General features: G+C 43.0%; 1 protein-coding gene across 2 annotated transcripts in view; it reads right to left on the reverse strand.

Moving 5' to 3' along the window:
• Positions 1-776: 776 nt before the first annotated feature.
• bcl11bb (BCL11 transcription factor B b) overlaps positions 777-19,736 on the reverse strand; it is a 47,935-nt gene continuing 28,975 nt past the window's right edge. For both annotated transcript variants that reach the window (XM_033990896.2, XM_033990895.2), the window contains exon 3: positions 777-5,759. In XM_033990896.2, the coding sequence (XP_033846787.1) occupies positions 3,715-5,759 (2,045 nt within the window). In that variant the 3' untranslated portion in view covers positions 777-3,714. The remainder of the gene's footprint in view (positions 5,760-19,736) is intronic.

Consider the following 19,736-nt stretch of genomic DNA (forward strand, 5'->3'; position numbering starts at 1 on the left):
CCTGATCTACGTTATAATGTTGTTTCCTCATCGCAAACGTAGCTGGAGTTACGTTTTGTTGCATTCACATAAACCCATGAGCTAAGTTCTTCTCTCAAACAGAAAACACTCCGTTCCTTCTGATATCACGTTGAAAATCCAATATCTGCTGAAACTAAGGTAAAGTACCACCACTGCATGACATCACAAGGTGGAGCAGAGCATTTTGTAGACAGACTAATAATAAAAGGTGACTCAGACATGTGTGAATGAAACAAAACACAATTCCAGGTGTGTTTTTGATTAGGTAACACCGCTAAAACATGGATAAAACTTCACAAGAGTATATTTTGTGTAATAGTGTGGGACTTTTAAGGTGTACTCTACGGATAGGGATATTTTTCATCTGATTTTCGACTTGGGATAACCTGTTCGGAGCTGTGGGTGGCACCTGCTTCCTCGGGACTACCTTAGCTGAAGGATTTTACATATCGTGCGTGTTTTATTATTTGAATTTTCCAAAAAGTATTGTTTTTGCATTGGTTCTAAAATTGTTAAAACAGTAGCTAGACCTCTCACGATAACAAATTTTGACAAGTTTAACAGTAGCACATCTGCTTTGGGTTGTGGGTTCAATATCCTGGCAGTACAGTAATTTATTTGTATCTCTTATATTGCACACGGCTGCTTAGTTTGACAGGAAAGTGTGTTTTTTTATTGATTTAGTCTGATTTCCAAGTCTTTACACAAGCCTATCATGTACCACTCACTGAAGATAATAAAATGCAAAGAACACCTTCAGTCATAGAGCAATTGCAACATTTATTGAAGTGTTGGCTTTCTTGTATTGATTTTTCAACACATTACAAAAATACATATATGTTCCAAACAGCATGACGTGGACTGTTCAGAAACCACTTTTTTCACAACAATGCACTCCCCCCAAATAAGAACAACGAAACTATCATTTTTTTGTACAAAGAGTGAGTGAAAGTTGTGAAATATGAAGAAATGTATACAGTATGTTTGCCAAATTACAATTGGTAAGTGCCATCACAAGACCTTCAACCAACCATGAGGAGAAAAAGAACAAAAACAGCATGTCTTATTTGATTGGGAAAAGTATGCACTATTTTAGACCGTTAGGTTCCCCTGCAGAAAGTCCTCCTTTAGAAATTGTATTTTTCTAGTTTTATATCCATACACGGATTGCTTCACCAAACCAACAACATTCATAAAACATAAAAAAGTCAAAATAACGGATTAAAAAATGGCACCAAATTGCAATAAAAATATTCTGGAATGGCTTTGCAGTTTTACAATTTCCAAAATACAGAAACATGGTAAAAATCCCTCCACCAGCATACAAAAAAAAAAATATTACGGTGTCCTAAACAATACTTTTTAAAAACATATACACATTTTTTCAATAACTTCAACACTGTAAACATTGTAAGACTGAATGTCCACAAGGGATTTGGATATGTGTCAGCGTTCCTCTATTTTTGCAATTTATATTCCACAGTATGGCTCAATTTGGCCTCGCTCAAAGTTTTCCTGTGCGTATACCACCAGATCTTGATTTTTTGCAGTCATGCATCAACACATGTAAGCAAGCCCCCTTTCTCTCCGCCCAATCTGTGTAGCCATTCATTACAATGTATAACCTATGCCGTCACCACTTTTTATAAGGGAGTCGCGTTGCATTTAAAATCACTGTATATTCCTATCAGACGAAATTGGCGCGGATAGGAGCTGACAGTGAACCAAAAAGCAGGTCAAAAGTTTCAAAATGTGAAGATGATTTTCGACGGTGAAGGGGGAGGGATTGCGAAATGAAAGTCGTATCAATTTTCTTTTGATGTGGCCTTGCTGTGTCTCCTGGCTCTCTTGCTGCGTTATACACTGGCCAGTCCATGTGTGTTTGGGTCTACGAAATAACACACACTTTCCATATGCTTCCAATTTGATTTGAATGACTCCGGTCAAGGCCCCCGCTCCCTGTCTCTCCCTTTCGCTTTTTTCTCTTTCTCTCTCCACCTCCATACATTTCATCAAATCTTTTTATTTTACTATTCGAGACCAACGCCTGCGCGAGGTTGTCGAGCCAATTCCGTACGCCCCCCCCCCCCCCAAAAAAAAATAAATTATCATATAGTTTTCATGTATCAGATTCAAAATCCAAAGAGGTGTAATCCCTAAAAGTCACCGCGGCGCACACAGTCTGGGAAATCTGTTGAAATCGTATCACTTTGTCGGGGCGAATGAACACGCAAATTCGGTCTGAAAGCGGCTCTAATGCTGAATGTGAGCTAGTGGAGTGTGAAAAGACGTGAGCGCTTGGGAGAGGCTTAGGGCGCACAGCGGAGAGAATACATGCTAACACATACTGATACGACTTTCATTTCGACGTATTTGGGAAGGCCACGGACACATGCTGTATTTCCATTAAGATTCAAACTAATGATTTTAAATATTACAGTTTCAAATTTCAACTAAAACCAAATCTAAAATGTGTAGTTTTGGTAGAATAGTATTAATGTTTTCCTGTATATTGAAATCACTGCACTGCATAGGTCGTTGCGTTATGATTAGCAACTGATATTTCATGTGTCGTAATACTTATCTCTGTAATGATAAATCAGCACTGAAATCTTGTATGGAAACACAACAGCTAAATAAATACGGTGGGAGTTTTGTGAATGCGGACATGTTGGCTGTGGAAGTTTGAAATCAATTCTTAAACGACAAAAGCATGGGAGATGGATGTAGCATATTCTGTGGGCGATGGAGCAGCTGGTCTCTGATTGTTTAAGTTTAGGCCTTTTTCTGTCGTGCTCAGGGCGACTTTTCAACATATAAAAAGAAAATATTTACAAACCATAAACAGGACTGTTCTTCTCACATTAATCACAAGTAGTCTTAACTTATTCAACATTTTACATCGGGCGCTTTAGACCTCTGCTGGGAATGTACTGAGCATCAGGGCTCCTCCTTTAAGTGCAACCATTTATTTATGTCCTGGATATATCAATCAGGACAGCAACACAGTAACTGCATTTTTAGAATAGTCGCATGCCAATGTTTTAAATATATTATCCCCTGAAAATGTAAATGTTGGATTTCTTAAATCCACGGTGGAGTTTTAATGTCAGCCTGACATTCAGTGCTTAGGCCTGGGTGAGGACATGGATTGTAGTCCGCTGCTGCAGTTAAAATAGAAAACATCATTTTTTAAAAGCTTACTGCTTCACACAGTTTCATCTTATAGGACAATTCCTTAAAGGAAAACTAAAGAAATTTGAAAAAGGGTGACTTCTTCCAGTTATATTTAAAAAAAAACAAAAATGTTTTAGCACACTTTTAAAACTAATTCCATAGGAAATCCCACAAAGATGTACCTGCACATGCCAAATATCATTACAAAAATCCAATAAATACAGAAATTATTGCACAGTAGAAAGGCTCCATGGATTCCTAACTGATAAAATCAGTTAGGAAGACAGTTTGTCTGGAAATGCCAAGATGGGCTCTCAGACAAGTTCTTTTAAAGTTTCCCTTTGTTAATATTCTCAGGTGTCAGTTTGTGACAAGAAAAAGACAAACAATGATCAGTCTCATGTAGAGATAGAGATTCTGCAGCTGAGCCCCACAGCTCCGAGTGGTTTGAGGGAGTTTGTGTGTGCATACATGTGTATGTGTCCCAGTGTTCTGTCGCCTTTGGGTGCTGCTGGCTCAGCCTCTATCGGCCTGCTCCAGTTTGACCTCGCTGGCCATCAAATGTTCCCCGTGCCACTTCTTCATGTGTTTCTCCAGCGTGCTGTAGACGCTGAAGGGCATGTGGCAGATGTCGCAGCGGTACACCTCTTTCCCGAACTGGCCGTGGGTCTTCATGTGGCGCGTGAGCTTGGAGCTCTGTGCACAGGCGTAGCTGCACAGGTCACACTTGTAAGGACGCTCCCCTGTGTGGCTGCGCCGGTGCACCGTCAGGTTGCTGCAGTTTTTGAACACTTTGCCGCAGTACTCGCACGTGTCGTTCCTGCGGTCTTTGGAGCTGGGGGGTCTGCCGGGCCCAGGCCCCCGCAGGAGATGAGGGGTACTGCTGTTGCTGCGACCTGAGGCGCTGCCTGCATCCATCAATTCCCCCGGTGGCGTGGAGAAGCGCAGGCTTCCAGTTTCTGAGGAGGAGTGCTCCGAGGAGGTGGCGAACGGCGACTGACGGGAATCGGTGAATCCCAGAAAGGGTTCTCTAATGAAGTGTCGAGATGCAGCATAACCAGCCAGGAGCTGGGAGTACACGTTCTCAGGGGAGATGAGGGGGATGGTCGGGGGAAGCTCAAGCTGTTCCTTCTCGATCTTGATCCTCTTGTTGTTGGACGGGCTGGGGATGGTAATGGGAGTTGGCCGGCGCTGGAACAATCCGGAGAAGGCGTCTGCCTCCGAGACGCTCATCCTGCCATTCATCAAAGGCCTCTGATCCTCCGGCTGGTTCCTCTCTCTCTCCTGATTCTGCTCTCCGTTCCTCTCTGCCTCGTCCCGCTCCCCTCCGTCTCCGTTGGGCTGTCGGTCCAGGCCTCTCTTGTTGGGGTTCAGTCGTATGTGATTGTCCAGATGGTTGTACGGGTGCATGATGCCCACTCCACTGCCCTCTATAATTCTCTCCCCTCCCATGGCCTTCTCCTCAGGGGACCGCCTCTGCCCGTTTTCTCTGTTTTGGCTGAATTCCTGGGAGTCCTCACTTAAGTTTGAATCAGGACGACTGCCATTTCTCAACTCCTCCTCTTCCTCCTCCTCTTCTTCCTCCTCCTCCTCTTCCTCTTCCTCCTCCTCATCATTGTCCAGGCCCATTCCTCTGCCCTCTTCGTCTCTCATTTTGTCCTCCCCCTCTCCCTCACCTTTGGACCCTTGTTCTGGGGAGCCGGTCATGGATCCAGACTTGTGCATGTGAGTTTTCATGTGCCTCTTGAGCTTGCTGGCCTGGGAGCACGCATGGTCACAGAGATGACACTTGTACGGCCGCTCTCCGGTGTGGCTGCGTCTGTGGACAATTAGGTTACTTTGGAACTTAAACACTTTGCCACAGAACTCACAAGATTTTGATTTACCCTGGCCTTGGTTCTGGGCGTCAGATGGGCTGGTGGAGTTGTGGCTGCCCTGCGAGGTGGGAGGCTGTGGGGCATAGGTGAGAAAGGCGGGGGGCTTAGACCCGGGCTGGAAGAGGGTGGGACTCAGCAGGCGATGCATGGGTGGCACTCGGTTGGGGGAGAGAGGAGGGGTGGGCCCTCCATTGTTGGTGTTACCTGCCAGCTCCCTCAGACGCCTGGAGAAGTCCATTGAGGGGGGGTCCATGGGAGCCATCCGCATCACCCTCTCAAAGGCACTGGGGTGCTGGGACAGCAGCCCCATCTCTTCTGGGCCCAGCCGCTCTAGAGGAGGTCTGGGCGGAGGAGGGGGGCTGACGAAAGGTGGCGTCGCAGGCAGCCGAGTTTCCATGTACCCCGGGGGAGGGTGGTGTTCCCTGAGGAGGGGGGCGGCCATGCGCAGGAATTGGAATGTGTTGTTGGTGTCGCTGAGAAAGGTGGGGAGAGGAGAGCGAGGCAGGGTGTCAGCACCCGGGGGTGGGGGTAGAGCCATGTGAGGGGTGAGGGCGGCGTTGGCCATGTGGTGGTCTAGGTAGATCCGGATGCCGTGGGTGTTCTGGGCGTGCTGGAGCAGGAACCAGGCGCTGGTGAAGGTCTGCTTGCAGGACGTGCAGATGTAGCTGGACGGCTCATCTTTATCTGCAAGACACAAAGAGAAAGTTCTGTTAATTATTTTGCAGCACAACATTTATTTAAGAATAATTTAAGTGTGCACAAACTTGAGCTCTGAGTGTGTTTGTGGAGGAGCGTCCCTTGTGTGCGACTGGGAGGGTGTGTGACTACAGGCTAATGCAGATGGTGGGTACTGCCCCAAGGCCACCACACATTATGCAAATTCTAATGTCAGCTAGGCTTTAATATACAGATCCATCTCGTCTACTCTGTCATTTCCATACGGAGACAGGAGAGGCTGCTATTGAAAAACACACCGAGGTGGAGGGGAAAAAACAAGGTAGGGCAAAAAGAATGGAGTGATAGAGGGAGGGTGGAATCAGAGAAGACGACAAGCGCACAAAGGAGAGACAGGAGGGATGATGGCGATGATGTGTAAACATTCAAGCCCTTCTAGTGTTTTTGCGTAGCGTCTATGTACAGCTCATATACAGCAAAGGATCGGCGATGGCTAACGCTAGCTGTACACTACAAATTACAATTTTAAATGCCTTGACTTCATAACAGCAAATGAATTGATCTGTCATGGTGGTAAGGCCTTCATGAGCCTTCTTGTGACTCTCGTGAATCCTCGCTTGCATTTCATCTAATTCGACACAGACATGCACTGTAAAAAAAAGAAAAGTATTTCCATATAGTCTCATGTTTGTGCTTGCAAGGCATCTGCATCTACTTTATCATCAGCAGCTACCGCAAACCCAGAGTCAAGTTGGTACAGTGGTCCCAGAGAAGCCCCCGAGGGTAAACACAAAGTAATACAGGAGTGCTCTTGCCCAAAGTCTTATGTGATCAAGAGAGAGAACCTTTAAGATGGCCGACTGCCTCGAAGCCACCCATTGTCAAGGAATCTAAAACACAAACACACACACACGCCAATGCTGTTCTCCTCTCTAGTACAGTACAGGTCTGATCTCTGTGCGAACCTTACGCAGTACAGAAAGTATGAAGTATGTGTTTTCTCAGATTTATTTTTGATATTTTGAAAGTTTAGAAATTATAAACTGTGCCACTCATGTCAATTTACAGCCACAAAAATAATATCACAATGAATTGAGTGTAATATGAGCAAGCAATGAGGGTTCGTTTATGTATTGACTATGAAAGGTACTTGCATAACCGAATTTCACCGATATTTGGATTTACAAAGTATTTATCTAAGTGCGTTGTAAGGATACAGCAAAAATGGATATGATTAGAACCTCTGGAGCTCCCGTTGGTGGGTGAAAGCCTAACCTTCTGCACCACAGCCTCTTTCTATTGTTAATATAATAATAATATGATTAATTGTGCGATTGTTTGGATTTGAGTTGCTAATATGGAGTAAGAAATACAACTTAAAGGTCCTATATTACGTATTCATTCAAACGTTTGGGTAACATTTTATTATTAGTCTGTTACATCTCCAAAGCTCAAAAGGCTCCGTTCCACCTCGTGATGTCATGAAGTGATAATTTTCAAGTTAGCAGCTCCTTTTTACCTTTTGTTTAGTAGAAATCAGCAGTTCCAGGGCTGAAATAATCTAAATGATTCTAGAAATGAAGGTGTGTGGAGTTTAAAAACACAGTGGAGCACTTCCTGTATTACCACATGATGACATCACAAGGTGGAACAGAGCGTCTTCTGTTTGCAAGTTTGTGTTAAACTTGTGTAAATGAAACAAAACACAACTCCAGGTCTGTTTGTGATGAGGAAACAACATTATAACATAGATCAGAAGATAGCGTAATCTGGGACCTTTAAAAGCAGTCAGATGGTTTAATCACTCTTTGGCCGGTCCAGTGTAGTAGCACTTGACACGTGGCCTGCTGCACAGATAAACTGGAGCAGAGGTTGGATTGAGCCTCGTACAGGAAGCAGTTTTGGCGGCACGATCGCGTTGGCTTCCCCCGCGGGAGTAAAAGGGTCAGGCAAAGTTAATGAGGAGCTCATTTAGCGATTCTGTCTGCTTTTCTCTGCTATTAGCGGGGGCCATCTTTACAAGTTGTCACTGCTGGCTGGTTTGCATAGGGGCGGCTCGCGACCTGACTGCTACGCTAGCCGGCGCATGTGTGTACAAATGTATATGGATGTCTCTTAAACGCTTGTGTGTGTGTGGTGCGGGCTGCGTGCCTGTGTTTAGTTTGGCCCGACTTCACAAGAGCGCTTGGCAAAGGGGAGAGGAGTTGGACGGCTTAACAGCTTGGACAGCGAGAAGAAGAGGAGTGCGGAGGGAGAGGAGGAGAAAGGGGGGATAGGAGAAGGGAGGGGCGAGGAGGGAGGAGCAGACAGAGATGGGGTAAAGGGACAAACACACACATACACACACACACACACACACACACAGAGAGGCTATTTACATGCCCCCTGGGATCGGAGCGGTCTATGGACTGGCAAGCCGTGTAATCCCATCAACAAGGATCGATACGAGATGAAGATGTGAGATTTGGAGTAGGATTGATGAAGTTTTTTTTTTTTTAAATTGTAAATAAATAAATAAATAAATTGTATTCTGTATTGACCACATGATATTGACTGCAGAGTGACCATTCAGTGCCGCTAATTAAATCATCGAATGAAAAAAAAAAGTGATATTGTACAAAAAGTGCCAGGCATCAACCTCAATTCTAGTTTTTCTTTTTCAATTTTGCAACAAGATTGAACCTGATAACTCCCACCATTTGAGTCTTTATCCTCGGGCAAAATTGTTTATTTCAAGTTGAGAATGGTCATTCCAATTAGCCTAATCAAAATAAAGTAATTAGAGTGAAAAAATACAACATAAAATGAAAAACATAAAACTAGAAAGCCACAGCACAATTCTATAATCGTTGGCGTAGAAAGAATTCAATTTGGAGTTGATTTGAGCGTTTTAACAAAAGTCTCAGGGGTTGCAAAAGGTTTATCCCGACTTATCAAGGTTGTCAAAATAATCACTACCCAGATGCTAATTAATACTAAAACGTGTAATGAAACTAGTTACAAATTTGAACAAGCGTTAACACGGAGAAAATGCACAATTTTGGATTCGAATGGCTTTAGAATTATCTCGATCTGTGTCAGACTTGGTATAAACCCACATGCCAGTATTAATTAAAATATACGTTGAAAAAAATAGAGTGATCTTTCTCAAAATCTGTATCGTTTCCTTGAAATTTCAGCACTATGACAACACCACTTCTACAAATTCGACATGTAATGAGATTTGACGCGATCCACACAGCCTTTGCATTTCTCTAAAAACACAATTTCTTTTACATTATTTCTGCTTAATCACTACACCCCCACCCACTCCTCCGTGCGCCCACCCGAGCATCCGCCCTCCCCCTGCCCCCTGCACCGCTGCCACGCGCATTTGCATCCTGTCATATTCTACACAGCCCTACCATATGTTGTTAAAGGAAGCGTGCAAGCTAATAGAGTGGCAGCTGATGGGGAGCGAGCTAATGACAACCACAGACAAATTTCATCAACTTCCCAAAACAAGAGGCTGCAAAAGAGGGGAAGGGGTTGGTGGGAGTGGGGGGTTTGGGCCATAGCGCCACATGCAGACCAACCATGAAACGGTAATCCTCCACATGGAATCAAAAGATAGACACATTCAGTCTTGCTATGTGTTTTACTCTTTTGTGCTAGGACTTCATCAAAAACTCATTTCATATCTGCTAATGTGCGCTTTGGCAGTAATTCTGAGATTCAGCTACCCATTAAGCATACATGAAAGCCTTAAAAAGCACCGTCTCGCGGGACCAGTTTGCTTGATTGACACTTCACAAAGAAATATTGCGCTAAATTACGGGTTGATTGTAATCCGTTGAGATAATAGTGTGTAAGATACCCAAACCTGCGGGCTGCCGGCACTGCGGGAATCGTTAAAAAACACGATCTTGATAACTGTATAGGAAGTAGGGAATCTATAGATTGTCAGGAGTAGTGGGAGGAGTACAGGGTAAAAGTATAGATACTGGAGTGAAGAAAAAAACATACTCAAGTAAAAGTATCACATGAAAAAATCTGCATCAAGGTACCTTTTAAAAAATGTACTTAAAGAGTAAAAACTAAAAGTATTTTGTGCACATTTTGAGATCTAATAAAGCTTAAAATTTTGTGATTTTGATAAAAAAAAGTGTGGAATTTTGTTCAACAGAAACAACTGAATCGATATTTTTTTCCTAGCTGTTTTATTATATGTATATTTGTGTTTGCTCAGACTTCAATAGTGTTAAAAGTAAACCCCTCGTCCTTTTCAGCAAACAATAAACAAACAATAATAATAAATACTTTTACTTTCCAGTTCAAAAATGTAGTGAAGTAGAAAGTACAGATATCTGCTCTTGATATAATGAAGTAAAAGTAAATAGCATCCACAAAAGAAGAAAAAAAGAAAGAAAAAGAAGATGGTTATTCATTTTGCCACAGTGTAATTGCATACATCCTTTAATACTTCGATACAGTAATGCATAATATAATGTTTTTTGTGTGTGTTTTTTTTATTTTTTCACACGACATTCAGGGCTCAGATCACACATTCTCTCTTTGTTTCATGCATTCGTCCATAATTCTAAATAATAATAAGTATGAAGTATGAAATATGAAGACAAAACAACCTTGAATATCAGGTCTTTGTGCAAATACAATATAATGCTGTTGTATAACTGTTGATTGCATATGAGATACAGTAATTGAAAGAATAACAAAGGCTATTATGAAACCAAGTGCTGCCAACTGCCTTCAACCGTGGCCCCTTCCCTTGATCAATAAAACCATAATTATCATGTAGCCAAAGTCTGTTACTCGGGTGTTGGTCACAGTGAGCCTCTCCGTACTGACCATATCGGTGTTTTATCACACACACGAGAGGTTTCCATGATTCCTGCGGACATTACATTTACTTTTACTTACATTAATTTCCTCGACTGATACTAACCTTAATCACTATCACGATATTGCACTTGCCTAACCTTAAAGCAGACATATTGTGCTTGCATTATGTTATAATTTGGACATTTTAAATTGCAGTATTCATCTATAACATCTTAATCTTAGTCTGTTGACTTCCGTGTTAGAAAACTGCGGTGCCCAATGGGAGCTGACGTCACCGTAAACATCAACACAGCCAAGAGTCGGTCCCTCGAATGCATAGCTGTGCGTGACACTAGCGAGAAATGGATAAAAAAAAAAAAAGTACCAAAATGACTACGTAACGCTGCCAAATTCTATGTGTATCATCGATTAAGGAAATAAAATTGGAGAACGAAGTAAGAGTAGAGGTTACAGAGCAATGGGCGTATCCTGGTGGAGGTGAAAACAGGGATTCATTTGCAATATGTCGTCTTGAAAATAAGATAAGAATCACTCCAAATACTACTTTGGGTGAGTAAATGTTGATGGGAAACACTATAACATGGTTAAAAGCTCTTAAAAGACAATTTTGCACAATAGGTCTGCTTTAAACTAAATCCTCGTCTTATTCCATGTCTGAAACTCTTAACTTAAATCATGTCGTTGAGCATTTTCACCACTGGGACCTGATTTCCGTCCCCATAAGTAGGCACAAACTGAGCGTACACACACATTTCAGTCCCCACGACGCGCTAACTATCCGCCCACACACACATACGTAGTAGCGAGCGTTCTGCTATCACTGCTCACCGCTCACAGCCAATAAAGGCTTCATTAGGGGGCGGCGTGGGGCTGTGTCATGCTTCACTTTGTGCTAATTATACTTGTCTGCCTGACACTCAGACAGGGACCCTCCACCGATGACCGCCAAGGTCAACTACCACTGACAATACTTCCATTCTCGCTGAGGCCGGACCTAATCGGCCAATTTAGCCTGCGCACACACACGCGCTTAGTAAAACACACACTCCACGCGGCTAACTGCCCGAGACGAGAGAGAAAAAGAGAGAATATCAGATTCAATCGGATGTTTCAATCCGCTGCATTACAGTTTATTCAATGAGTTTAATGGACCTTTTATGAGAACTGGACATAGTGCAACTACTTTAGCAGTGCTGTTAAATCAATTGACTACTGGTTTAATACGCTCTGCTGCTCATATTGTTGTGCCACATCTCATCTAATAACTTGAGAGGAAAAAGTAGCTCAGTGGATGCAGATTTTTGCCCATCAGCGAGAAAGTTAACAGTTCAATCCCGGATACTGGTCGTGCGTACTGTCAGTGTGTTTTTGGCTTCAATTTCTTGGTTTTAGACGACATCACGACATTTTAAAGACAAATAATATGTAATTCTGTGCTAAACTGGACACTTTATAATACCGGTCATCTTAATAAGTCATGTTTGCACTGTTGTTCTGATGGTGTTGTATGTATCTACCTCTAAGACTATTTTATTTTCACGCATATCTGTGTTTAACTTTATGCATGCTCTTATTTGTACTTATTCAGTGTTTATGTTGCACTTTATCACCGAAGAAGGTTCTAATTCAGATGGGGCGCATGTTATAGAATCTAGTCACCAACAGAAATGATCAAGGACAATATTTGTGAATTTACTTTTCAAATGTAGAGTGTAATCAATAGGGAAAATTGGCTCTTGTCCTGTGTATGAAAGGACATCATCACGTTCTAAAATCTGAAAACCAGCAGTAGGTGAATGATTCGTTGATGTAATCCAGACTTTTCAGAAAAAATTGGCATTGTAACTAAATATAGTAGCATGATACAAGAGTCTATAATGATTAAAACACAGATGCTAAACTTCTGTGTATGTAGGTGAAGATGGGAAACAATATCCTAAAGCAAAACTTGAAAATTGGCAATATTCAGATGTGAATATATGTGAAGTATTTGTATATGAATGTGTCATACTCCCAGACGAGGGGCAACAGCCAATTTCCCTACTGATTACACTGCACTTTTTGGAATAATATCTAAAAAATAAGTCACAAATATTGAACCTGATCATTTCTGTTAGTGACTCGACTCTAAAACCCACTAAATCACAACAAAATTTTAGCATTATTTTAGCATTATTAAGTTTACCCGCCCTCATCTGTATTAAATCCCAGTCTTTTTTCTTACCCAAAGACACAACGACACTACGCACGACTAGTATCCACGACTGAACTGTTAACCTTCTAGTCAACGGGCAAAAATCTGTATCCACTGAGCTACTTTTTCCTCTCGAGTTATTAGACTTTTACATTGTACTGTCCCATGTAAGTTGTTGAACCTGATCTAGCCCCAAAAACTCACTATAATTTGAACAGAAATCCGAATTTTAACAATATTCTATCACTTCAGCTGCCCCTCATCTGTACTAAATTATCGTCCAGTCGAATGTTGTCATCCGAAACCCAACGATCGCCTTACGAACGTTTCCAAATCTGTCATAACGAACAGGGTTAAGTGATGTATAAATAGCTTTTTACAATAAATTCCCTTAGACTAATTTGCTCCCAGCAGTAGTCTTAAGTCCCTATTGTCTCCTCTCATGCGATCCCCCCCCGTGCCATGTGTGGCCAGGTAGCGGGGAGGCGTTCTTTTCCCACAATGCCGAGCGGCACAATGCAGATGTGAGAGCGGCTGGAGAGGGCAGCAGCTCTTTGTCCTGGCTGAGCGGAGGAAAACACACACACACACATACACACACATAAACACACATAGGGCTAAGGGCCAAGCAAGCCGGGAGGAAGTTATTAAACCACTGGCACATGCACGCAGCCGAGGTGGGCCGTAATAATGCCCGCGTTTTTTTTACCAAACCACCGAGCCAATTAACTCCGTCTTCAGGGACCCAGATCTGAGCTTTACATCACGTTTTATTCCTTCCAGATTGCCTTTTATAGCCATTATTTTGCCTTAAAAAGTACAAACAAAATGCCAGTGAATGAAGGGGAGCCATAGTTGACTGTTCACATATGGCTAATGTTGAAATGTTGAAGGCCATGGAGAGATGCTGCAGACGTGAGGATTTGGGTTTCAGATAGAAGCTCCCATATGCCAGCTTGACACTGCAAGATATTGTGTTGTATATTGAATTGCTGTGATCTGTACGAGTCACATTTTGGATATATCAGACCCATGCGATGTAAAATAATAATATAAGCTTCCATACTGCGAGGCGTCGACCTGCCTGTAGTCCAACGTTACTAATGAACAACAGAAATGACTCGAACAATAAACTCCAGGGTGGAAAGTCTTTTAGAATATGTTATATATAAAGTCCAGTCCAGTGTATCCCAAACGTTTGCTACACCGAGGACTTAAAAGAAGATATTTGGCCTTCTGAGTATCCCCCAGATCGAAACCAGGCCTACAACAGGACTAAACCAGGTCTCAATTATGAGTAGACTAGTTCTAAATGAGGACTAACCCGAACCAGAAGAAGCTGGTTGAGTGTTCGTTCACTGATCTGAAGGTTGGCGATTCGAATCCATCCTGCTTTTGACATAAACAGAGGGTCAAGATCCGCTGACCCACAGGTTGGCGGAGTGATTCCAGCTTCCTGAAATGAATATCTGCCTTGGTGTGTGAATGGGTGAGTGGTTTGTTGATGTAAAGTGGCTTGAAAGTGGAAAAGCGCTGTATAAAAATGTGACCATCTAGTCCAGAGGTGCTCAAACTCTTTTCACCGAGGGCCATATCTTTAAATAAGGCTTGAAACATTATTATTAGGTCTGTATGACAACGTAATGTGATGTTATTTAGGTTATATTGGTAGGATTACTCAAAGTACTGATTATGATCAACTGGGCCACTTCAACTGAAGGTCTGAGGGCCAAAAGAAATTGATCTGAGGACCACATTTGGCCCCCGAGCCGTAGTTTGGACACCACTGTTTGGATAATAATATACGCTAAAGTGTCCCAAATGCTTCACCAGCTATTGCAACCAAAATGCATCACCCATTTCTAGATAGCTTCTGCAGTTGATCTTGTTTTTAATTACAAATAAAAAACATTTAAATAAAAGCTTATGCGCTGACGGTTGCGTATAGTTAATGCTGCTACCGTGCTAGCTTATAGGCTGCGGTGCTATAGTGCAGACATGTGTGTTTGGCTTTCATTTAGCGAGCGCACATATGCCATCCTGCCAGCCTGCTTTTGATTTATACTTTTGAGGTCCACGCCGCTGCCCAAATTTACATTATACTTACATTTGGGGTCGTTATCAGATGTTCTAAGCCGGCGGGACTTTTATTCAAACCACAGAAGAATAACAAGAATCTACGAGCACCACTCTGACATGACAGGAGCAGGGAGAGTGTGCAGGGTAATGGACGCACACTGCTGGCAAATTAACTCGCAAATCTATGGGGAGAAATCCTAATTGAAATAAGCGGCATTTAAACTTGAGCCCTCTTATACTTTGCATGCAACCCACTTTGCTAAGTCTGGTAGCAAACACCATAGTCTTTGGCTTTGAAGTTTCGCGGCACCGTATTACACAAAAGCATTCGCCGTTATGTAATCATCGTAATAAAGTAATGATTATTATAATTATAAAAAGAACTGGTATTTTAATTATGGAGATTTTATCGTGAACCAGAACACAAAATGAAGTTATTGAACGGTTGATTATGTCACTTTTTTGGTGCGGGGTTCATCATGTGCTTGTCTTTATGGATGTTATTGCTTTGCCTCGAATGTTCCAGAGTATGGCATTAAACTAAATGTACCTGTTTTGCGTGTGTATTCAATTATAGGTGTGTTTAGTGCTAAAAAACACATTGAATAACACGCATTTGTACTGTAAAGAGGCTCGCTTCTCCACAGATATGACTTGTGCCTTTTCTCAATGATAGATAATTATAATGCCGTGTTGTGGATATAAGCAGATGGCAAGTTGAGATACTTTTTTGTTTTCTCAGATACGGATTAAACAGTTGTTGTTTAACCGTGACATTTGTTTGCGGGAATGAAAATCGTCTGTTGACCCTGCCCCGTACGAGCCTAGTGCGCGGCGTCTTGTTGTGAGGGCCCAGAGCAAAGGCAGAGCAGGTTGACGCTGTAAACATCTCCGATACGACACGTTTCCTCTGTCTGTCTGTCTATCTGTGTGCGAGCGTGTGCACTGCAGCATTCCTGGGCTTCGGTTTCACTTTAAACTGCTCCTACATTCCATCAAGGGCGACACAAGAACGCCACTACCGCCGCGGATTAGCATACAGAACAAAGCGGCCCGCAGGCGAGGCCATTGGGACACGGAGCAGGGCCCCCCCCATCCTCCCCTCCCTCTGGCCCCTCCCCTCCTCCCCTCTCATGCCACACGCACGCACACGAACACACACACACACACACGTACACACACGCCACACCATGGGACCGCCGCTGCACCTGTCAGGGGTTAGCTGACACCTCTGCTGCTGGCAACGCATCTCCTCATTAGCATGGCTGTGATCTAGGGGTCCCCGGGGGTCCCAGCCTCCTCACCTTCTCGTCCTCGTCCACCCCCCCCCCCACCCACCACCCCCGCTACCCTCCGCGCACGCACCTCTGCTCCCCCCCGCCCCTCCCTCACTCATCTCCCCCCGTGTTCTGATGACTTGTTTGTCATGCACCCGGCTAATCAGGAGACATGTGTGTGTTTGGGCCCATCTCATTTCAGGGTGATCACATTTGGTCAGTGGGCCATGTCGTCCTCTAGTGATGCCGAAGGGAACAGTCTATCATTTTGTAGCGATCGTGTCTTGACCTCGCCTCGGCTCTCGACACAAAACGCGCTCTGTTTTAATGTTCCCCCCCGTGCAAACCGTGTGAAAAAATGTGAAAAACATAATAATGATTCGTTAAAGTTTCACTATGGAACTTTTTTCTGGAGTAGGGTACACCACCTGCTTGTCTCCGTGGAGATGTTATTGCTCGGCCTGGATTGATCAACTGTACAACATTAAACGTATCTATCTCCCAATGTCAGATCTGTGGAGAAGCGAGCCTGTTCAGTCAAGAAATTCATGTTTTTTTCAAGATATTTTTGAGCAATAAAAACACATGTAATTGAATAAATGCAATATAATGCCAGACTGCGGAACAATGTACGCAAAACAATATCATCTCCCTATAGATATACAATTAGAAATAATAATAATTAAACAAATAACCCTAAAATGTTAGTTAATCAGTATAATTACAACAGTGATTGACGTAATATCATAAACATGTCAACTACTACTACTCCTAAAACTACTACTACTACTATTACTACTATTACTAGCAAGCCATACATCACTACAACTTGTAAAGACAACCGATAATTTTCTCCCATGGGTGTAGGATTAGGTTGGGGCAGTTAACCTTTCACCTCCGCCTGTCCACACGCATATATGTTTTCAGGAGACATGGTTTGGGGAGACTGAGGGTGGTAGGGGGCGGTAGGGGGTAGGACGGGGTAGGAGGGGGTAGGATGGGGTAAAGAGAGGAGGAGGGGGGGGACCGGGTTGCTCTCACACGGAGGGACTGGCGCTAACGCTAACTCAAACCAGCTACGGCCCGCTAACCATGTGCATGTGTGGAGCTGGCATGACCGTCCGAAGATTGTTTAAAGACACAGTATCTTCTCATGTATTTGCGCAGGAGTATTTATGTTGCACGCGGAGTTTTCTTTCCTTTCATAGAGTACTTATTGTATTCGTAGTATTTGGACCAATACTTCACCCTTTTTTACGATCGTATGACTTGTACGCACCCTTGGAGGTAGGTCAAATGCGCAATAAAGGGATTGGGTATCATCAGTTGGTTCAGTTGGGACAATGCCAAAGTCACGTATGGGATAACGGAACAACCAATAGATATATAATAGTAGTAGTAAGACAAGACACTCCAAAAAGCACAAAAAAATACTTGTCTCGGTTAGTTTGAGTACGGTAGAATGCATTTGGTCTATGATTACAAGTTCAACACTCCAAATAATTGTGTATATACGAGAAGGTCATCCAGAAAAACAATAAAATAAATTTCAAAATGGCTGCCAAAACATCATCCAATTGCTTCGCTCTGGCAGAAGAAGAAGAAGAAGGTAGTTTAAAAAATGAATTATGCGATCAATTTTAATTACTTTGCAGATTTTTCATAGCATCCAAAATCCTCAAACTTCGCACACACGTGTATTTTAAAGCTCATTTTGTTTGTTTTTCGCGTCATACGTCTATAGCGCTGGTTAAAAGCGACAGTACTTGATCTGAGGACATTCTCAGCTGGTGAAGAGTTACAACCTCTGGCTCGGCTCGCGGGCCTAACACAGACCAGAGGCAGGGGAGCAGTGTATTAAGAGCCAGAGGAGCTTTATAAAGTGCATTAGCCTAAGCCCTGTAGACCTGAGTCATCATTATCAGCTCCGCCGTCCCCTGTTCTGAATGGGTTTTTAGAGTCTACTGTCTGAGCCGTGACACTGACGAATACTGCACTCTAAACGCTCAAACGAAACGCAAAGAAAAAAGTGGGGAAGCAAAGAGAGGACCCTAAAATTTGAAGGAAATACTCCAGCTAGGTACTTCGCAGGCCGGAAAGGGAGTTACACTGAGGTATGGGTCAAATGCAGATAAGAGAAGAAACTGCGCAAAAATAATGGTCTTCCTCACCCTCTCTCTATCTCCATCCCATCTCATCTCTCTCTGCCTTCTTCTGTCTCCTTGCTCTCTATCTCCATCCCATCTCATCTCTCCGTCCCCACCCCATCTCATCTCTCTCTCCCTTTCTCTGTCTCCTTCTTCTCTCTCTTTCTCCCTCCCTCTCTCTGTCTCCCCCTTTCCTCCTCTGTCTCTCCCCACTTCTCTGTTTCTTTCGCTCTTTCACTTCTCTTTTTGAACCCCTCTTTCACTGTCTCCCTCTTTCAATCATTCTTTGTCTGTCTCTCTCGCTCTTTCTCTCTCCCTCTCTCTGTCTCTCCCCACTTCTCTGTTTCTTTCGCTCTTTCACTTTCTCTTTTTGCACCCCCCTTTCACTGTCTCTCTCTGTGTGTTTCTTTCTCTCTTTCACTTTCTCTCTTTTTCCACCCCTCTTTCACTGTCTCCACCTCTTTCAAACTTTGTCTGTTTCTCCCATTCTCTCTCTCTCTCTCTGTCTCCCCCTCTCTCCTTCTCTGTCTGTCTTCTCTCTTTTTCCACCCCTCTTTCACTGTCTCTCCCTCTTTCAGTCTTCCTTTATCATCTCTTCCACTCGTTCTCTCTCCCTCTCTCATAGGTCAAAGGTCAAATCGTAAGCACTTGAAACACTATTTTCTACGTGGCTCTTCACTCCCTCTAGTGGCGCAAAAGGACATAACCAATATCTAAATAATAATAATATCACCATGGGATTTTAAAATACAACATGGAGGATTAAAATATACTGTAATACAAAGTGATGTTGCAAACTGGTTCTGCGTGTTTGAGGTTTTGATCAGAACGAGCTCCTTTCGCTCCGCGGGATTCACACTTTGTCCAGAAAAGTTCACTTCCTTTTCATTTCAGCGAGAAAGAAATTGACTTTGACATGTGACTGACATGTACAACACTGCAGTTTTAATAAATGTACTGCGGTTCGGTCGTTTCATATACAGTAAGAAGACGAAATTCAAATCCGTTGGTTTCGTGTTTTGGTGTGGAATATTTCAGCGTGTATCTAAAGGGTGCAGTATTCGTACAGCAGTAGTAATGGACCCCAGCTGTCTGTGCCAGTCGCGTTTAACTGGCTGCCCACAGGAAAATACCATCTGAACGCAGTATAGTGTCTGTAAAACTCACACGGTCTGCAGGGGCACGCTCATCCACACAACAGGACAGTACAACGTATACAAGTACAAGTACAGTTATTTTATGTTGAAGTATGTAATAGAGTACAAACCACTGTCCTACTACTTCGACTGGTACAAATATACTGGTGTAATGGTAGGATTTGTGGTAGGATTGTGTCATATGATGAACTGGTTTCTGGTCTTATTAATACGAGTACTACTAGGCTTTATACTACTACTACTACTACTGCTGCTACTATGGCTGCTACTATTGCGATTCTTACAGCTAT

This window comes from Periophthalmus magnuspinnatus, chromosome 24, assembly GCF_009829125.3.
Source record: "Periophthalmus magnuspinnatus isolate fPerMag1 chromosome 24, fPerMag1.2.pri, whole genome shotgun sequence".
NCBI lineage: Eukaryota > Metazoa > Chordata > Actinopteri > Gobiiformes > Gobiidae > Periophthalmus > Periophthalmus magnuspinnatus.